The following is a 21,248-nucleotide window of genomic DNA, read 5'->3' as shown; positions in this document are numbered from 1 at the left end:
AAAGCCTAACTTGGGGATATTCACCCATTGGGCAACCAACACTATGCACTGTCCCTAACACTGCAACAGATCCAGGCAATCAGTGCAATTGTGTGGTTTCTTGTCGTTGTCACTGTATTTACACCTCACTTATACAGGGACTGGTACCCCCATGCTGCCTTGGCAAGCCAACTGCACTCCTTTGTCCCAACACGCAGTGCAACGGATTGCGAAGAGGTCTCCTCCAACCCCAAGCAGCTACGTCGCCCCGGGGAAGAGAGAAGGCGGGAAAGTCCAAGAGAGGAGAAACTGAGGCCCGCGCTCATGTGGGTATTTTAGTGACCAGTCTGCGGTTACAGCCGAGCAAAGTTTAACGGGCTGTTAGGAGAATGGGCAGAAGTCGCAGTTGGGACGAAACTGAAGAGAGCTGGCATTCGCCCGGGCCTACAGCCAGCCACCTGGTAACCCCAGACCCCGCCCCCAGAGCCAATCCAGCGAAAACTACCGGGAATTCCCTCCAACTCCAGGAAAACTCCTGGAGGGGCGGGGCAAGAGTGGGAGGAGACCCCGCGCGCGACCGCCGGCGCTTCGGGATCTCGAGATAGCCGCAGCTCTCGCGATCTTTCCGGAGCCGCCCCTCCACGCGCAGTCCAGGCGCTTGTGCTGAGACCCGAGGGTCGGGAGGGCGGAGACTGGGAGGGAGGGAGAAGCCACTTTGGCCTGCCGTACGGAAGCCTACGAGGGAGGGTGGTGTCCACTGCCCAGTTCTGTGTCCCGATGCCCAGCGCCAGCGCCAGCCGCAAGAGTCAGGAGAAGCCGCGGGAGATCATGGACGCGGCGGAAGTGGGTTTCCTCCTTTCCCTGGGCCTGGGAGGACAGACCCCTGGGCCGGACCGCGCCGAGGGAGGGAGGAGGGGGAGCGGGGCCCTCGGGGTCCTTATCAGCACGTTCTCCTCAGGCTGCGAGCATGGGGTCCGGGCGCCTAGAGCCCTTACCCCAGCAGAGGGACCAGACCCTCTCCGGACCGCGTTTCTCGCGGGGTCACCTGGGAGTTTGGCCTACTAGAAGCGTGTCCCCCGGGTGGGGAGGACGGGAAGAACCAGCCGCCCCGGAAGTAGGAGCGCGGCGTCACACTTGAGCCTCTCTGGGTTAGGCACGTCCTGCACGTAATGCACAATCCGTCGGAAAATTTTAATAAGCACTAGTAATCGATATGTACTCAGCCCTCGTGTTCCTGATGCTTTAGCAAGTAATGACAGTACTTAGCAAAACCATCTGCCAATATGTTTAATGACCATTTCCCATGTGACAGCTTTAAAGAGCACATGTCATTTTTATTTACTTTCTCCCTCTCAGTGACCCGGTAAGGTAAGTAACAGGAGTTACTGAGAATGCGTTTGAGGTGAAGTGACCCCAAATCACGTGGATAATTCATAACACCCAGTGATCCTTCGGTGCTTTTCAGAAATCAAAGTTTGAAACCATCCTACAAGTTATGTGTGTTGTAGTACTGTTAAGCCTTAATTTCCGCCTGGCTCCCTAATTTTTCTATAAGGAGTTCTGAATTTGTGGTAAGCAACATGAGAAATAGGTCATCTTAGAATACTACATGAGGAAGAGTCACTGAAATATTAATAGTACTCCTTAGAATGAATGCAACTTTTATGTCTTCTAACAGTTTAATCTTATGTTGCCCTCAGGCTTCATTGTGTGACTGTATCTCTCTCCTCTTTCCAGGGTTATCTTTTTCTTTAAATTGTTCAGAAAGCACCTTAAACATGTCTGGTTTTATTTTGGTGTAAACACAAAATCCAGCATCCTCCTGATCTAAAGGAGAGGATTCCAACAGGTAGCTGTAAAGTGACAGAAACTTAATTGTTTCATACAGATATTAAGTTACCTTGTAAAAATCTAGGACAATTATTTTTGTGTATTCTTAATCTGGTTAATTACATAAACTATCAGTGTACCCTTACAGATAGTATAGGTCTAGATACAAGGTAGACATTGTGGCAGAGTTATGCCATTTTATAGCTAGAAGAATCTTAGATCATTTTAGAGGTAAAGTAAGATTGACATAAAGGCCACTTATCTATTTAATAAGTATATTTTGTTAACAGATTGGACCCTAGGTCTCCTGTTTCCTGTTCCTAACTCTAATCTGTAACAAGAAATTTGATATATTGTCAGTGTCAAACCCCTGTAACCTGGTATCCTGAAGCTGGTTTTTAGAAACAGGAAACTGGTGAATTTTTTGATGATGTTTTACAAAAGGAAAAGTTGTAGTTAGCTTATACCCAGCATCTCCAGTTTCTAAAAACTGTGGACATCTGGTGCTCAGAAAGCTTACCCAAAACGTTGGTTCTCTTTGAACATTTCTTCCTGTAATAGGAAGTTAATAAAACTGTGGTACTTCATCCTACTCCCTTCACAGGAAATTTATGTCCCTGCTTTGAAGTAGTTTCGTCTTTTCGAAGAAGGTAGTTAAGATGTGTTGTACATATGTGTAAATTTTATCTTACAATGTTATTAAGTATGATAAATCCATCTAGGAGTGGTGATCTTCAAAACAAACTAACCAGAAACTAAGTACTTTTCTGTTTTCTATAGAGTACATATGTAAACAAATGACAGATTTCCACATTATAAAACTACTGACTTTCTGAATTAATAGAATGATCCTAAAAGTTAAATTCATTGTTATATTCTATTATTTGCATTGGTGTGTTTACTGTGCTCTTAGTGTTTACATAAAAAGTCATGATGCAAAAATTTTTTGTAGGATTATGCTAAAGAGAGATATGGAATATCTTCAATGATACAATCACAAGAAAAACCAGGTTAGTAGCTATGTGACAATAAATAAAGCTTTTTGCTGTCTAATTCCGGGAAAGCTCTTCATGAAGTTTTAAGTAAGGTTGGCATAAATCTGAAGGTATAATTCTGAAAAGCTTAAATGCCATTAATAATCCAAGTAGATGTCAACCCTGTGTAAACATTGTCAGTTTAGGGTTCCAACTCTAGAAAAGGAAAAAAAATGTTATTAAGTGTTGTAGGTTAAATGGTATGTTTTAAATGGTAGATTATATTTTTTAAATATTCCTAAATGATTAGGTAAGATTCAGCCGTTGTCTAGGAGATAGGAGAGTGGCCAATAATAACTGCGTTCATCACATGTATCCTTTTTGCATGCTTTAATATTACTTCCCCTAACCCCCACAACTTTACTTCTCTGTTTTCAGCTATTATTTATTCCTATTTTGCTTGACTCTTCCCAAACATTTGTATTTTCACTTATTCTCTACAGCATCCTTGAAAACTAAGGAACCAAAGTTGAAAGATAAGAAACTTGACTTAAACATAATCTGCCGGACCTGGGATTAGAATCAAAGGCCATCTGACCCTAGAGTCCATGGGTCCTTCCATCTTACATCTTCTCTGGCTCCTATGGCAGTACTACGATTGGAGTTTTAAAGCCTCCACCCCCACTCCATTTTGTTTACTCTTAGCTTTAGTGTCTGGGAATGAAATTAATTATTCTTAGACCCCACTCTATCTTTTCTCATAACCGCTCTTTTTTGTTAGTGTATGTTGGCATCTTTATTTTTCTTTTTTGTTTTGTTTTGTTTTGGAGACAGAGGCTGGCTCTGTCTCCCAGGATGGAGTGCAGTGGCATGATCTCGGCTCACTTCAACCTCCGCCTCCCAAGTTCCTGCGATTCTTCTGCCGCAGCCTACTGAGAAGCTGGGACTACAGGCACATGCCACCACGCCTGGCTTATTTTTTGTATTTTAGTAGAAATGAGGTTTCACTATGTTGCCCAGGCTGATCTGGAACTCCTGAGCTCAGGCAGTCCACCCATCTCAGCCTCCCAAAGTGCTAGAATTACATGTGTGAGCCACCGCGCCTGGCCTTATATTTCTTTGAAATTGACCTGATTCTTGTTTCTCTCAGACCTGTAGATTTTTTATTTATAAATGTTTGCCTTTCTTTTACTTCTATATTATATATGTAATTTCAGCAGATTTATCTTACTCAAGTATTTGGCTGTCTTTTTTCTTTTGGTAGACACTTCAAATTACGTCTCTCACTCTTTGGTGCAGTAATTGTAGACCTTTACATTCTTGCCCACTGGAAGCACTGCTTCCAATTTAGAGGGCTGCCTATGAATATTATGCTTTGGAAATAAAACACCTCTAGGTTAATTTTATTGTTACATTTGATTTACCACATGATCACAAAATCACTTTTCCTTCCCAACCTTGTTGGGAAAGAATACAATAAACGACCAAAATTCAGAGACTGAGTTGGGAGGATCACTTGAGCCCAGGAATTTGAAACTAGACTGGGAAACATAGTGAGACCCCGTCTTTACAGAAAATTTAAAAATTAGCTAGGCATGGTGGCACACACGTTTTATTCCAGCTGCTCAGGAGGCTGAGCCTCACTTGAGCCTGTGAGGTCAAGGCTGTGGTGAGCCACGATCACACCACTGGACTCCAGCCTGGGCAACAGAGTGAGACCCTGTCTCAAAAACAAAAACAAAAAAACCCCAAAATTGCTTAAAATCATTTCCAAAACATAAAGATGAAATAAAACAGTTGAGTACAAGTTGAGTATCCCTTAGCCAAAATGCTTGAGACCACAAAAGTGTTTTGTACTTAATTTTTTTTGAATTTTGGAATATTTGCATTGTATTTACCACTTGAGCATCCCTACTCTGAAAATCCAAAATCCTCCAATGAGCATCTCCTTTGAACATCATGTCAGCACTCAGAAAGTTTTGGATTTGGGAGGGTTTCAGGTTTTGGGGTTAGGAATGCTCAAACTACATAAAATAGACTATGAGCAGTAGAGTGTAGGGGATGACATTCCTCTGCCAGGGCAAACCGGAGGAGACACTTGAGACTTTGTTTTCAGGTTAGGTGTCTTTCTCAACTGTACTTCCTTGAGCTATAACACAAAGAACCTCACTGGAGTTTCAGTCTTTAACATAGGCCCAAAGCAGCCATTAACTAATTGCTGTTCCTCTTTTGCTTGCAAATCCACACTGTTGTGTTCTTCCACTTACCAATTCCCCCCAACCAGAGAGAAAGATAACCTATGTATGTAATATGGTTATAGTAATATAACAATAAAATTCTACCTTTGGTTTTACCTCTGCAAAAATCCCAATACTTTGCTCAAGGTAGTTTCCTTTCTCATCTGCTTCCATTTCTCCACATTAATCACTCTGATGCCCATGGCTCTTGAAAGTGCAGTTTTCGAACTGAAATCCTGCTACCATTGCTTGTTGCCTGTTAGCCAATCACTGGTGTGAGTATGGCATGGGCTTCAGGCATGTTCGATGTATTAAAGGTTGAGAACCCCTATGCTAATTAATTGCCATGCCACAAGAAAGAAGAGCCATTACCCTTTTTCTTTTCCAAAGTGCTATTACAGTTTTCCTAATTATCACATATCTCTTAGATTTATGCTTTTCTCTTTTGTTTGATTTTGAGTTGTGATTGCTTAGTTAGCCATTGCTTTTTCAGTCTTGGCATTTTCAAATCTGCCTTTTAAAAATCTTCTGCTGATGTGTCTGTCTTTTCTCTTTCACACTTTCTTTTGCCTGAGTTTACACAGCAGACTTGAAAGTTGGCTTAACTCATCAAGTCTGTTGGCAGTGTTTTGCAGAAATCCTCTTATGATACCAGTGGCTTTAAAATTCCTCTTTCATTCTCTTTGCTTTTGGCTATGAGAACCACGTTATTTATTCTCCTGTAAATCAGATTCTCTCTGCAGCTGCATCTTTTCTTCAATAGGCAAATTATAAATACATTTAGACAAATTTGGTAAGACACACAGTATTTATACTATGACTTCATTTTATGTCTCAAAAGGTATTCTTGATATTGTAATGTCATGTCTATTGCTATGTTTAATTTAACTAATACTTAAATGTTTTTCTCTAATCAAATGATTGCATTTAGAAGAGTAGCAAAAATGATTGTTGAATGTTGCATTGTATACACATCTTTACATAATAGTTATTTTGTAGCTTTTTTCCTGTTTAGGAACTCTAGATGAATGTAGTATTTTGTTTAGTATTAGGAGCATAGTAGTTGGGGCTCCTTACAGCCAAAAGGCTCGATAGCAAAATGTGTGAGATGACATCAAGCATGATTGGATCTTGGGGCTCAGGAAGCATCTGCAGGCCTTTCTGTCTCCACCTTTTGACTCTGTTTCCTTTAGGATATTGGTCTCCTTCTCAAATCCTGCATACGTAGCAGGAAAGGTGAAAGCTGCAACCCTGGGCCTGTACCATCTCAGCGCAGCAATCCCAGGAAAGAGAGCTTCATTCCCAGCATCGGTATATTTAGTCCCAGAGAAAGACTTTGATTAGCTCGGTTAGAGTCACTGTGTCCTGGGAAATAGGATACTGAAACTGTCCAGACTTGGCAGAGACTAGCTGACTTAGGTACTGTGGCAGGCAGGCAAAAGTTCCATGTCCTAGGCAAGATAGGATGTGTTTGGCCTTATAAGTCATTGAAGTGTTCAGATTTGCATTTTGAAACTGACTTCGAAGGAGACTGAATTAGAAGGGGACACAGGGATTGCAGTTAGAAAGCTATTGCTATAGTTTATGCAGGAGATAATAGCTTGGTTTAGTATGGCGGCAGTGAAGATGGTAGAGAATTAGACGGATTTTAGAAATAAGTTTAGAAAGCACAGTTCACAAAACTTGAGGCAAATTGCATATGGAACTTGATAGAGAAGACAGCGTTGTCAAAGATTGAGAATTATTCAAGATGGTTCCAAGTACTTATGTTAGCTGTCAGAAATAATTATGATCTCTTTGTAAATTCTGAATTTAAAAATTATTTTACTATATAAAAATTGTTTACTGTTATTGCAGATCGAGTTTTGGTTCGGGTTAGAGACTTGACAATACAAAAAGCTGATGAAGTTGTTTGGGTCCGTGCAAGAGTTCATACAAGCAGAGCTAAAGGTAGGATTGATTTAATTATTAAAGCTCTTTCGGTAAGGACTCTGAATTTTTTGTCTCACATATTCCTGACAGACCAAAGTAAATCTTTAAAAACAAGACAAAAACATGTAACTGTTTTCTTTCTTAAAAGTCCCTGTGAAGTATTAACCCATGGTTAATCAATTTTAGATTCCTGTAAGACATCCTTACAAATAATTTGACCCTAAAGACTAATGAAATCTAAGACTTCAAGCTACTTTTCTAGCATCGCTCTAAAGTTTAATTATTTTCAGCTGGAGAAGGAGTAGCTAAAAAAAAAAAATTGAAAAAAATAAAAGTAAAGTTTTAATTATTTAAGTGAAGAGTGTTTTTGAGAAACTTCCCACTTGTTAATATTTTTATATTTGTAATTAGATGAGGAGAGAAGTGAGTGAACGATAAGACTGGGCAATTCAATACAGTAACCACTGATCACGTGCGGCTATTTACATTTAAATTCAATAATTCCATCACACTAGCTGTATTTCAAGAGCTTAATGACCACATGTGGCTAACGGCTCCCATTTTGGACAGACAGCACAAATACAGAATATTCTCATCATGGAAAGTTCTTTCAGACAGTGCTAAAAATTTAGCCTCAACAACAGAGAAGAAACATTAGGATCATTTAGACAGACCTCTGTTTCTTATAGAAAATTGGCCTACTGTAGTGTTCAGAATTGTCTAGAAATATCAATTGACACATTAGTTTATAACTTTATACTTTTCATACTTTTTCACATTTGATCTTCCCTACAAGTTGTGAAGTAGGCAGAACAAACATTCCTGTTCCACTTTATAAATGAGGAAACAGGTTCAAAATGAAGCTACTTACCCGAAGTCTCATAGTAATTGGTGGAATATAAACAGAAGCTAGAAGCTTTCTAAGACACCTCCGTCTCTTTAGCAGAGTTCTTTACTTCTATAGTATTTAATATGTCCCATGACACAGCATTTTTTATTGTGTTTTATAATATTTTTTATTGTAGATTTAAAACATGCCCATCTTTTTAAAAATTCTACTTTGCCTCTATAGTATTTAATATGTCTCATGATTATAGCATTTCTTTTCTTTTTTCTTTTTTTTTTTTTTTGAGACGGAGTCTTGCTCTGTCACCCAGGCTAGAGTGCCGTGGTACAGTGTCAGCTCACTGCAACCTCCGCCTCCAGGGTTTGAGTGATTCTCCTGTCTCAGCCTCCCAAGTAACTGGGATTACAGGCATGCGGCACCATGCTGGCCAATCTTTGTATTTTTAGTAGAGACAGGGTTTCACCATGCTGGCCAGGCTGATCTTGAACTCCCAACCTCTGGAGATCCTCCCACCTTGGCCTCCCAAAGTGCTGGGATTACAGGCATGAGTCACCACGCCCAGCCAATAGAGCATTTCTTAATTGTGTTTTATAATATTTTTTATTGTAGAATTAATACATGCCCATTATTTTTAAAATTCCAGCACTTTATACATATATTTCACTCTTAGGGCCACCACTGTTAAGAGTTTGTCTATTCTTTCAATATCCTCCCCTGATCAATACTGATGGACTTTGAGAAGAGTACTGGTGGAGTTTTAAATTTTCAAATAATGTTGATTTGCCTTCCTGAAAGGTTGGGCCACTTATTCTGCCAATAGTCACATTGTATTATAATCCTTCATTTACTCATCTCTCTCCCGTTATACTGGGAGCCTTTGTTCTGTCCAAATTGGGCACTTTGTTTCCTAAACATAGTAATTTAACAAATTAAAAGATAGAATGCATGCTACAAGCAAGCCTGAACCAAGACTATTTCCCTTCATACCCATCCCTTTATTTTATGACTGCCATGTCTCTTTCTTCTCAGCACTTAAAACACGTGAGTGAGTGATACTTCCCAGTGGTTATGAATAAGACCTTTTCAGTGAGACAGATCTGTGTTTGAATCCTGGATTTGTGCTTACAATCTGTTCAGGCAAATTGCGTAACCTTTCCAATCCTCAGTGTCTTCTCTTAAAACAAGTATATATTAATACCTGGCTTATAAGATGTTATGTAGTAATGTTTTATAAAGTATTTAGCTCTATGCTTGGTGCAGTGTGAGCCTTCAATAATTGAGTCATGTTAATGAGCATGACAGTTACTTGCCTTCCATTGTAGTTTTTTATGTGTCTTATTTCCTGTTGTCAGCTCTTAGAAGGTGCTACTGCTTATTTTCTTGCTTCGTTTGGTACACAACACATAATAAGAAACCTACCGAATAATAGATGAATAAAATAGATGTTTTATACACAAATAATAGAGCATTGTCTTCTGGGTCTTATTCTTGCTGTCCAGTAGCTTGCTCTAATTGAGATCAGCACGTAAGTAGGAAACATCACAGAAGTGAAAAAATATACAGGTTGAATATCCCTTATCCAGAATACTTCGGACTGGAAGTGTTTTGGATTTTGGATTTTTTTGTTGTTTTTTTTTTTTTTGGAATATCTGCATTACTGGCTGAGCATCCCAAATCTGAAATCTAAAATGCTCCAATAAACATTTTTTTTTTTTAGGGTCATGTCGGCATTCAAAAAGGTTTTGGATTTCGAAACATTGCAGATTTTCAGATTTGAGAATGTTCTTCCTATACCATCTGCTAGTGGTTTTTTGTTTTTTTTCCATTTGTGACAAATTATTTCAGTCTCTTAATTGATAGTGCCTCCTGCCTTAAAACCCGAAACAAATTGCAAGGTGTAAGGACTTTATTGATGATACGAGCTAATGATGGTGGGCGGATAGGGAGAGTTTATGAGTGTCAATGTTATGAAGAGACTGAAAGGTTTAAAACTTTCTTAAGAGTTTTTAATTTAGGAATTTCATAGCACTTTTTATTTGTGTATTAACTGTTATTCTGTCTCAAAAAATAAATTATTTATGGGTATTGGGGAATTTTGGAGGGGCTAAATGGAAATAACCTTTTTCCTTTTAACTGAAAACTAATGCACTATTTTAAAACTCAAACAGCACAAAAACTATAGAATAAAGCAGAAACTGTAATTCACTTGTTCTCCCAAGGGAATAAAAACACTGCGAAAGTTTGAAATGATAGAAATTGCTTTAAACAAAAATTGATACTTTTTCTTTTACAAAAATGAGTTCATAGGCTATATCAGTATTTTATGTAGCTCTACATGATCATTTACAATATTTTTAATTTGCAAAATAGAAAAATTTGTTCTAGATTATAAAAGTAATCATTTTTTGTAAAATACTCAAGCATAGAATTAAATCAGGTATAAAGTGGAAAACTGACTGTAATCCTTCTTTGCAGATTTGTGGAGTTTATTTGGTTTGTTTGTTTGAGGTGGAGTCTCGCCCTGTCACTCAGGCTGGAGTGCAGTGAGGCAATCTCAGCTCATTGGAACCTCCACCTCCTGGGTTGAAGTGATTCTCGTGCCTCAGCCTCCCAAGTAGCTGGGATTACAGGCACCTGCCACCACATCCAGCTAATTTTTATATTTCTAGTAGAGATGGGGTTTTTTTTGGTTTTTTTGTGGTTTTTTTTTGAGTCAGGGTCTTGTTCTGTCACCCAGGCTGCAGTGCAGTGGTGTGATCTCTGCAACCTCCGCCTCCTGGTGTCCAGAGATTCTCATGCCTCAGCTCCCAATTAGCTAGTACTACAGGCAGGCGCCACCATGCCCAGCTGATTTTTGTAGTTTTAGTAGAGATGAGGGTCTCACCATGTTGGCCAGGGTTGTCTCAAACTCCTGACCTCAGGTGATCTGCCTACCTCCCAAAGTGCTGGGATTACAGGCTTCAGGCACCGTGCCCGGCCTCAGATTTGTTTTTATGGGGAAGTTGAGCAAGGTCAGTATGAGTGTATATGTGTGTTTGAACTAAAATTTTTATAATAATCTGTATTATTTTAAAACCTGCACTTGTCTTTATCTTTTGGACATCTTTTCATGTCTGCGCGTGTAGTACTGCTGCATCATTGTTTTTTAATGGTTTCATAGTATTCCATAGTATGGCTATATTTATTTACTTATATTTTTCCCATTTGTGTAAAGTTCAGGTTTATCCATTGTTGCTTTAATTTGTGTTTCACTCATTGGTTAGATTAAACTTCTTTTCCTGATATGTTAACTATTTTGAACTTCTTTTGTATATTGTTTGTTCTTGTCCTGTTTGTATTTTTATTAAAAAGGAACAAATAATTTTCTCCAAGTCTGTTTGCATTTCAGTTTTTTGAGGGGAAGAGAGGCATTACAACTAATGATCATTATGTCATTTTCTTTCAGATGTTTGTATCTCATTTCTTGTTGTTTCTCCTTGCAATACTAGTAGGTTCTCTAGTACTTCAGGGATTCATACAATGAAGAATTTTTGAAAGAGTGGAAATTCAAGTTCTAAATGAATTATTTTGACTTTAGGGGTCTACATAAAATGTCATCAGAAAATAAATGGCAAAGTTTTAAAAAGTAGATTAAAAGTAGTTATTTTCTCATCCAAGTTTTCTGTTTGTCAGTAGGAGATGTTGAATTTTATTAGAACTTTTTCTAGAATTTCTTCCCTTCAAAATATAATTGTGTTATTTAGTGTATATGTAGAGAGGTTCATTATACTATTCACTCTGCTTTTGTGTTTGTTGGAAATTTTCTGTGTAATAAAATAAATTTTAATGTAGTTGATACTCATTATTCGTGGATTGTGTATTTGCAAATTCACCTACTGGCTAAAATGTATTCATAACCCCAGTGTGAACACTTGCGGCACTTCTGTGGTCATTCTCGGTCATGCCAGACCTGTATGTGTGCAGAGTGGCAGAATATTTGCATCATCCAGTACACACATTCCCAATTAAAGTCAAACACAGTAATGCTCTGCCTTCTTGTTTCAGCTCTCATACTGTAAACAAGCGTCCCTTTCACAGTCTGTTTAATGCCACATTTATGCCTTTTTAAAAAGACTTTTAAAAAATGTATGTGGGTACATAGTAGGTGTATATATTTATGAGATAAATGAAGTATTTTGAAACAGGCATGCAATGTGTAATAATCACATCATAGAAAATTGGGTATTCATCCTCTCAAGCATTTATTCTTTGTGTTACATACAATCCAGTTATATTCTTTTAGTCATTTTTATTTTTTAAATTTTATTTATTTATTTATTTGGGACAAGGTCTGGCTCTATGGCCCAGGCTGGAGTGCCGCTGTGTGATCTCCACTCACTGCACCTCCGACTCCCAGACTCAAGCCATCCTCCCACAGCCTCCTGAGTAGCTGGGACTACAGGCACATGTTACCACGCCTGGCTAATTTTTTTTTTTTTTCTTTTTTGTAAAGATGGGGTTTTGCCATGTTGCCCAGGCTGGTCTGAAACTCATGAGCTCAAGCAATCCATCCACCTCGGCCTCCCAAACTGCTTGGATTACAACTATGAGCCACCACAACAGTCAGTCATTCTTTTAGTTATTTTTAAATGCACAATTATTATTGGCCATAGTCCCTCTGTTCTGCTATCAAATACTAGGTCTTATTCATTCTTTTTTTTTTTTTTTTTTGGTACCCATTAATATCCCCAGGACCCCCCACCTTCAACCCCTATTACCCTTCCCAGCCTCTGGTAACTATCTTTCTGTTCTCTATCTCCATGAGTTCAATTGTTTTGATTTTTAGATTCCACAAGTAAGTGAGAATATGTGATTTTGGTCTTTCTGTGCCTGGCTTATTTCACTTAAAATGACCTCTAGTTCCATCCATGTTGTTGCAGATGTTAGGATCTCATTCTTTTTTATGGCTGAATAGTACTCCATTTTGTATATGTACCACATTTTCTTTATCCATTCATCTGTTGATGGATACTTAGGTTGCTTCCAAATCTTGGCTGTTGTGAACGGTGCTGCAGAAACATGAGAGTGCAGATATCTCTTCGATACACTGATTTCCTTTCTTTTGGGTATGTACCCAACAGTGTGATTGCTGGATCATGTGGTAACTCTATTTTTAGTTTTTTGAGGAACCTCCAAACTGTTCTACATAGTGATTGTACTAATTTACATTCCCGCCAGCAGTGTACCAGGGTTCTCCTTCCTCCACATCCTCACCAGCATTTGTTATTTGACTTTTCGATGTAAGCCTTTTTAACTAGAGGGAGATGATACCTCATTGTAGTTTTAATTTGCATTCCTCTGAAGATCAGTGGTGATGAGCACTTTTTCAGATGCCTGTTTGCCATTTGTATGTCTTCTTTTGAGAAATGTCTAAATCTTTTGCCCATTTTTAAATTGTATTAGATTTTTTTCCTATAGAGTTGCTTGAGCACCTTATGTATGCTAGTTAGTAATTCCTCATCAGATGGGTAGTTTGTAAATACTTTCTCCCATTCTGTGAGTTGTCTCTTCACTTTGTTGATTGTTACCTTTACTGTGCAGAAGCTTTTTAACTTGATGTGATCCCATTTGTCCATTTCTACTTCAGTTACCTGTGCTTGTGGAGTATTACTCGAGAAATTTTTGCCCAGACCAGTGTCCTAGAGAGTTTCCCCAATGTTTTATTGTAGTAGTTTTGTAGTTTGAAGTCTTAGATTTAAGTCTTCAATTCATTGTGATTTGATTTTTATATAAGGTAAGAGATGAGACCAAGTTTTAGTCTTTTGTATATGGATATCCAGTTTTCCCAGTTTTCTCTTCTGTTTATTGAAAAGACTGTATTTTCCCCAATGTGTGTTATTGACACCTTTGTCAAAAATGAGTTTACTGTAGATGTGTGGATCTGCTTCTGAACTCTCTGTTCTGTTCCACTGGTCTGTGTGTCTGTTTTTTTGCCAGTACCATGTTGTTTTTGGTTACTATAGCTCTGTAGTATAATTTGAAGTTAAGTAGTGTGATTCCTCCAGTTTTATTATTTTTGCTCAGCATAGTTTTGGCTATTCTAGGTCTTTTGTGATTCCATGTAAATTTTAGGATTTTGTTTTTCTATTTCTGTGGAGAATATCTTTGGCATTTTGATAGGGATTGCACTGAATATGTAGATTACTTTTAGTTGTATGGACATTTTAACAATATTGATTCTTTCAATCCATGAACATGGAATATCTTTCCATTTTTTGTGTTTCCTCTTCAATGTCTTTCAATAGTGTTCCATAGTTTTTAGAGATCTTTCACTTCTTTGGTTAATTCCTAGGTATTTAATTTTATTTGTGGTTATTGTATATGGACTTTTTAAAATTTCTTTCTCACATTCACTATTGGCGTATAAAAATGCTACTGACATATGTTGATTTTGTATCCTTCAACTTTACTGATTACTGAATTTATCAGTTTTGATAGGTTTTGCTGGAGTCTTTAGGTTTTTCCAAATATAAGATCATATCCACAGAAGATAATTTTACTTCTTCCTTTCCAATTTGGATACCCTTTGTTTCTTTCTCTTATCTGATTGCTCTAAGATTTCTAGTCCTATGTTGAATAACAGTGGTGAAAGTGGGCATCCTTTTCGTGTTCCAGATCTAAGAGAAAAGGATTTCAGTTTTTCCCCATTCAGCACAATACTAGCTGTGTGCCTGTCTTATATGGCTTTTATTATGTTGAGGTATGTTCCTTCTATGCCCAGTTTTTTGGGGGTTTTTATCATGAAGGGATTTGAACTTTTTCAACTGCTTTTTTAGCATCAGTTGGAAATGATCATATGGTTTTTGTCCTTCATCCTGTTGATATGATGTATTACACTGATTGATTTGTATATGTTGAACGTCCTTACATCCCTGAGATAAATCCCACTTGGTCATGATGAATGATCTTTTTAATGTATTGTTGAATTTGGTTTGCTAGTATTTTGTTGAGGATTTTCGCATCAGTATTTATCAGAGATAGTGGTCTGTAGTTTTCTTTTTCTGATGTGTTTTTGGTTTTGGTGCCAGTGTAATACTGGCCTCTTAAAATTAGTTAAGAAGTATTTTCTCTTCCTGTGTTTTTTGGAACAGTTTGAGTAGGATTGGTGTGAGTCCTTTAAATGTTTAGTAGAATTCAGCAGTAAAACCATCAGGTCCTGGGCTTTTCTTTATTGGGAGACTTTTTATTACAGCTTTAATCTTGTTATTTGTTACTGGTCTGCTCAGGTTTTGGATTTCTTCATGGTTCAATCTTGGTAGGTTGTATGTGTCTAGAAATGTCCATTTCTTCTAGATTTTCCGACTTATTGGCATATAGTTGCTCATAGTAGCCACTAATAATCTTTTGAATTTCTGTGATATCAGTTGTAACGTCTCCTTTTTCATCTCAGTTTTATTTATTTAGATCTTTTCTCTTTTTTCCTTAGTCTGGGTAAATGCTTGTCAGTTTTGTTTATCTTTTCAAAAACCCAGCTTTTTGTTTCATTGATCTTTTATATTGTTTCCTTCATTTCAAATTCATTTATTTCTGCTGTGATCTTTATTATTTCTTCTCCTAATTTTGGGTTCAGTTTACACTTTTCTAGTTCTTTAAGATGCATTGTTAGGTTATTTGAGGTTCTTTTTTTAGGTAGATACTTATAGGTATAATTTTCCTCTTAGTACTGCTTTCACTGTGTCCCATATGTTTTGGCATGTTGTTTCCATTATGATTTGTTTCAAGAAATTTTTTGATTTCCTCAGTTTCTTCATTGACCCACTGGTCATCCCAGAGCATATTGTTTAATTTTAATGTTCTGTGTTTATGTAGTTTCCAGAATTTCTCATTATCGATTTGTAGTGTTATTCCATTGTAGTCCACGAAGATGCTTAATGGGCTCTGTTTGTTTGTTTGTTTGTTTGTTTGTTTGAGACGTGATCTCACAGTGTTACCCAGGCTAGAGTATAGTGGTTATTCACAGATGTGATTGTAGCGCACTGCAGCCTCCAACTCTTGGCCTCATACAATCCTCCCATCTCACCCTCCCAAGTAGCTGGAACTATAGTCATGCACTACTGTGCCCAGCTTGCTTTTGCCTTTTAAAATGGCCCCCAAGTATGGTTCTCAAATGTTTCTAAAGTTGCAAGCACAAGACTATGCTGTTCCCTTAAGGAGAAAATACCTGTGTTTAGATATGCTTTGTTTAGGCATGAATTACAGTGCCCTTGGCTATGAGTTGTGTTAATGACTCAATAATACATATTAAGGTATCTTTAAACAGAAACACACACAAAAAAAGGTTATGTATTAATCAGTTGGCAAAAATGTTGTGACCATAAGCGTGAAGAAACCTAACCCTAAACTTCCCTCAGGAGCAATGATTCAGTATGCCCTAATTCAGTATTGTGGCAGCTTTGTAGAACATAACTTCTATAAATAACGAGAATCAACTTTATGTAATTGTAGTGATTTACAATAATGTATTTTATAATGTTGAACTATTTTTATTTGGCAAAGGTGCAAGTGACTTTTTTTAGTGTAGTGCTTGTTTAACTTACTTTTTGTGGAATTTTGCATCTATAATCTGGTTTTCATGATTTTTAACTGGAAAATCCTGTTTTTAAGTTATAATACTTATGTAAGTTACTCAAATAATACGTTAATACTTTCACGTGAATCTTTAAAAGAATACAGAAATAATGATACTCCCTTTTTTCTTCTATACTACCTATCCTCTGCCCCAACCTTTTCTATTCATTCTTTTTTTATTATTCATTCTATTTGTTCAGTATCTTTCCAAATCTTTGTAATGCGTGTATGCACGCATACATACACACACACACAGTTTGTTTTATTTTGGGTGTGTGTATGTTTAATATGCCTTGTTATACTTTACGTATTATTTTTCAACTTTTAAAAATAATTAACTGTTTCTTGGAAACCCTTCCATGATAAGTAGTTATAGATCTACACGAGGTAGTATTTCTCCAAGATGGGTATGTAGAAATGAAATTGCTGGGCTAAAGGGCATGCATATGCATTTTTTAAATTTCTAATACTAGATCATCCTCCGAAGAGGTTGTATTCAAATATATTCCCACAGGTATGTCACAGTACCTTTCTCCACATCCTTGCTGCCATAGTTTCATTATTTTTCCCCTGCAAAACTCTTACTGAAACTTGATGCCAGTCAGACACGGTGGCTCACATGTGTAATCCCAGCACCTTTAGAGGCTGAGGCAGGCAGATCACTTGAACCCAGGAGTTCAAGACCAGCCTGGCCAACATGGTGAAACCCCGTCTCTACTAAAAATACAAAAAATGGCCGGACGTCATGGCGCACGCCCGTAATCCCAGCTACCCGGGAGGCTGAGGCATGAGAATCACTTGAACCCGGGAGGCAAAGGTTGCAGTGAGCTGAAATTGCACCACTGCGCTCCAGCCTGGACAACAGAGTGAGGCTCTGTCTCAAAAAAAAAAAAGAAAAAAAAAAGCTTAATCCCCAGTGTGGCATTGTTGAAAGGGGAGGCCTTTAAGAGGTGATTAGGTCATGAGGGCTCTCCCCCCATGAATGGATTATCACAGGAGTGGCATTAGTGACTTTAAAAGGAGTCCTAAACTAGCACACTCATCTTCTCACCTTGATGCCCTCTGCCACCTTAGGACTCTGCAGAGTCCCCACCAGCAAGAAGGCACTTACAAGTTGTGTCCCTTCGACTTTGGACTTCCCAGCCTCCAGAACTTTAAAAAAAATAAGTTTGTTTCTGTATAAATTACCCAATTTCAGATATTCTGTTATAAGCAACAGAAAACGTACTGAGACACTTGTCAGTAGTGATTGTAAGTGTTTTTTATTTCTGCCAACGTAGATGATCTTTATTTGAATTTTTTGAAACAGAGACTTGCTGTTGCCCAGGCTGGAGTGCAGTGGTTTGACATCAGCTCACTGCAACCTCTACCTGCTGGGTTCAAGCGATTCTCTTGCCTTAGCCTCCCAAGTAGACTACAGGTGTGCGCCACCACATCCAGCTAATTTTTATATTTTTAGTAGTGTCGGGGTTTCACCATGTTGGCCATGCATGCTGGTCTTGAACTCCTGACCCACCTTGGCCTTCCAAAGTGCTGGGATTACAGATGTGAGCCACTGCCCCTGGCCATAGATTGTCTTTAAGAATAGAATCTTGTGCTCTGAATTTGCAAAAACTCTGATTGCCAGTACCCTCTTCTTCCTATATCTTATGTCCGAAAAATCATATCAATAAATATGACTTACTTGGGATCGTTTGTGTGCTTTAACCCCAGGAGTAATAACATTAAAGCTGGGCTTGAAGGAGCAACTCATAGTGGCAATTTCCAGTAGAGCAAAGCCCTGAGAAACTATGAATAAGGAAATGGAAGTGTCAAAATCCTAGTGTCAAGAGTATGACAATTAGAATCCTGTAATGCAAAAATAAGAGTCTCTTCATATTTTTTTTTTTAAAAAGCCTGTATATTTTTTCCTTAAGGGCAGCATTTCAGACATTTTTTAAAATAGAAATCGGATTTCTTACAGTAGGTTTATATATAACATCCCTAAAGTGAAGTGTTTTAAATAGGATCAATGATAAATTTCTTACCTTAATGATATGCTTAAAATTAGTGTTTTTCAAGCGTGAAACATATGAGCTTAAATCTGCATATTGAAAGAGTAATTGGAATGTCTGTCGTTCCTTTCAAGTTTTACACATACCACGTGGAAAGCACCGGCACAAAATAATTATTTCGACACTATTCTTGCTAAAAACTTATACTTCCAAAATAACTTCAACTTAAATCTATGCAGGAACTTTTCAGGGGAAATAATAAGTAGAAAAAACTTTAGAATGTTTAGATCTTTGTTGTTTTAATCCCTAATTGATTAATACAAATGATGAAGGAAAATATTAATGTTGGACATTAGGAAGTTAAGGTACATTATCTAAATAATGAATCCAGGGGGCTTAGCAAGCTAAAAGTCAGCAATCAAAATGCAGCACAAAGTTTTAAGTGTTAAGAATTTGAATTTAAAATATCAAAAGATAGACCAGGCCTGTAATCCCAACACTTTGGGAGGCTGAGGCAGGTGGATCACTTGAAGTCAGGAGTTCGAGACCAGCCTCGCCAACATGGCGAAACTCCATCTCTATTTAAAAAATTAAAAATTAGTTAGGTGTGGTGGTGCATGCTTGTAATCCCAACTACTCAGGAGACTGAGGCAGGAGAATCCCTTGAACCCAGGAGACAGAGGTTGCAGTGAGCTGAGATCGTGCCATTACTTTCCAGCCTGGACAACAGAGCAAGACTCTTGTCTCAACAAAACAAAAACAAATAAAATATCAAAAGATAGTTTGTTCAGCTGTTTTGAACACTGACTTTTCTATAAACTGTCTTTTGTGTTGGAAAGTTCCAAGAAGAAAGATGAATAATATTTAGCAGTTGATTAATCTGCCCTCTAAAGTTCATGTACCAGCTTTTGAAGTGAGAACTTTTTACTAAACCGAGGAATTATGTATTTGCTTCTTAAAATAAAAAGTAATGTATGGGTATGGTAAAAATAAAAATTCCAGTAGTAGAAAAACATATGGAAGTAGAGGTCTCACAATTCTATCTCCTCCATCTCACAACAGTCTCTTCCCTGCAAAATAGCTGCTGTTTTTTCTTGTGTGTTCTTGCAGGAAAAAAAAAATATACATTTACAGACATGACCATATTTTTTGTTTTTTTAATTTGCACAAAAAGGAACATGTACACACTGCTCCTATGTATGTCTCAGCATGTGGAAGGTAGTGCCTTGTACAACATGGAACTAAGGTAATCATACAGTACAGTGTGTCACCAGCCAGAGCCAAAGAAAGAACCATTTTGTTTCCTAATACATGACAAGAACTTGGTCTCAAAAGTACTTCATAGAGAAGTAGTCTGAGTGGACAGTTCTATTTACCAGGAAGCCAGTACTGACTGTTTTCTTGAGTCCTTTAAAGATCATTTTAAGTGGACCATTAAGGTTCTTGTATTTGAAAGTGCTTTGAACATAGAAAGCTTGGGGACCATAGCATTAGTCACAAGTAGTTCCAGCAGACACGGTTGTGATTGAAGATGGCGTTTGGACTGCTGGGCATTGCCAGGGGTGGTAGGAGGCAGTGGCAGAGGTGCTGGCGCGTGATTCTCAAGAACAATTACGTTTAATTCTCCCAAGCATTGAGGTAATACTTTCGATTTTTTTTTTGGCCCGGAGTCTCGCTCACAATGCGCCCAGGCTGGAGTGCGAATGGCGCGATCTTTCGGCTCACTACTGGCGCTCCAGCCTCCAGTTCGCCGATCTCCTGCACCTCAGCCTCCCGAGGTAGCTGGGACTACAGGCACCGCCCGCCGCCCGGCTAATTTTTGTATTTTTACCGTGAGACAGGGTTTCACCGTATTTAGCCAGGATGGTCGATCTCCTGACCTACGTGATCCGCCCGTCGGCCTCCCAGTGCGGGACACGGGCGAGCCACCCGGCGCCCGGCCTACTCGATTTTATATTTTTGTATTTTTTAATAAAGCCATTTGAGAGGTAATCTGTTGTTGTTTGCTTCAACTTGCATTACTTTCATTACCAGTAACATTTTTTCCTTATACTGTATTTACTTACTATGGTTTTCTTCTTTTTCCTTCAGATTATCTGTTTTGGTCTATTGTCTGTTTATCTATTGGGATCTCAGTGTTCTTTTCTCAGAAATCTTTAAGATCCTTATGTATTAAAAAGATTAACTTATATAGGTTATATGTCGTTCAGCACTTATTTTTTCTCAGTGTTATTGTTCCTTTGATTTATTTTTGTATATAGATGTTCTTTCATTCTTAAACTTAGGAAGTTCTCCCTTCCTCCATGTTATAGTTTAATATTCAGTTCCATTTTTTACTCAGTTTTTGTATTTGTTGGGGTGTTTATTTAAATTTTATAATCTCCTGAATTCTCTTTAGAATTAGGATCTCCTTTATCTAATAGGGTCTATTATCAATTTTTTCTTATGTTCTATTGATCTGGTTGTTTTTTGTACTGGCACACTTTTACATACTATATAGGGTTTTATAAAATAATATCCTCATAGATTGGTCTCTCTACTTCATTCCCTTCCTCCCCCATCTGTTGCCTTTTTTTAATAAGAAAAAAATAATTTATAGTATTAAATGTAATAGGCACAGTAAACATTTAAAGGGTATAGTGAACATTCTTCACTTCACTTTTTTTTGGAGATGGAGTCTTGCTCTGTCACCCAGGCTGGAATGCAGTGACACAATCTCAGCTCATTGCAACCTCCGCCTCCTGGGTTCAGGCAATTCTGCAGCCTCAACCTCCCAAGTAGCTGGGATTACAGGCACCTGCCACCACGCCCGGCTAATTTTTGTATTTTTAGTAGAGATGGGGTTTCA

The 21,248-nt window shown here is 38.0% G+C and overlaps 1 protein-coding gene across 2 annotated transcripts in view; it reads left to right on the top strand.

Annotated features, from left to right (window-relative positions):
* Window positions 1-545: 545 nt before the first annotated feature.
* The window catches only part of DARS1 (aspartyl-tRNA synthetase 1), an 81,007-nt gene continuing 60,304 nt past the window's right edge, over window positions 546-21,248 (top strand). The window contains exons 1-3 of one of the 2 annotated variants that reach the window (XM_003909169.3): window positions 546-822; window positions 2,762-2,819; window positions 6,878-6,970. In XM_003909169.3, coding sequence (XP_003909218.1) covers window positions 757-822; window positions 2,762-2,819; window positions 6,878-6,970 — 217 coding nt within the window. In that variant the 5' untranslated portion in view covers window positions 546-756. Of the gene's footprint in view, window positions 823-980; window positions 1,829-2,761; window positions 2,820-6,877; window positions 6,971-21,248 lie in introns of those variants that run through there. The other variant, XM_017947872.3, reaches the window with a different exon arrangement.

The sequence above is a fragment of the Papio anubis genome, chromosome 10 (assembly GCF_008728515.1).
Source record: "Papio anubis isolate 15944 chromosome 10, Panubis1.0, whole genome shotgun sequence".
Lineage (NCBI taxonomy): Eukaryota > Metazoa > Chordata > Mammalia > Primates > Cercopithecidae > Papio > Papio anubis.
This window is presented reverse-complemented; position numbering and strand designations above follow the sequence as displayed.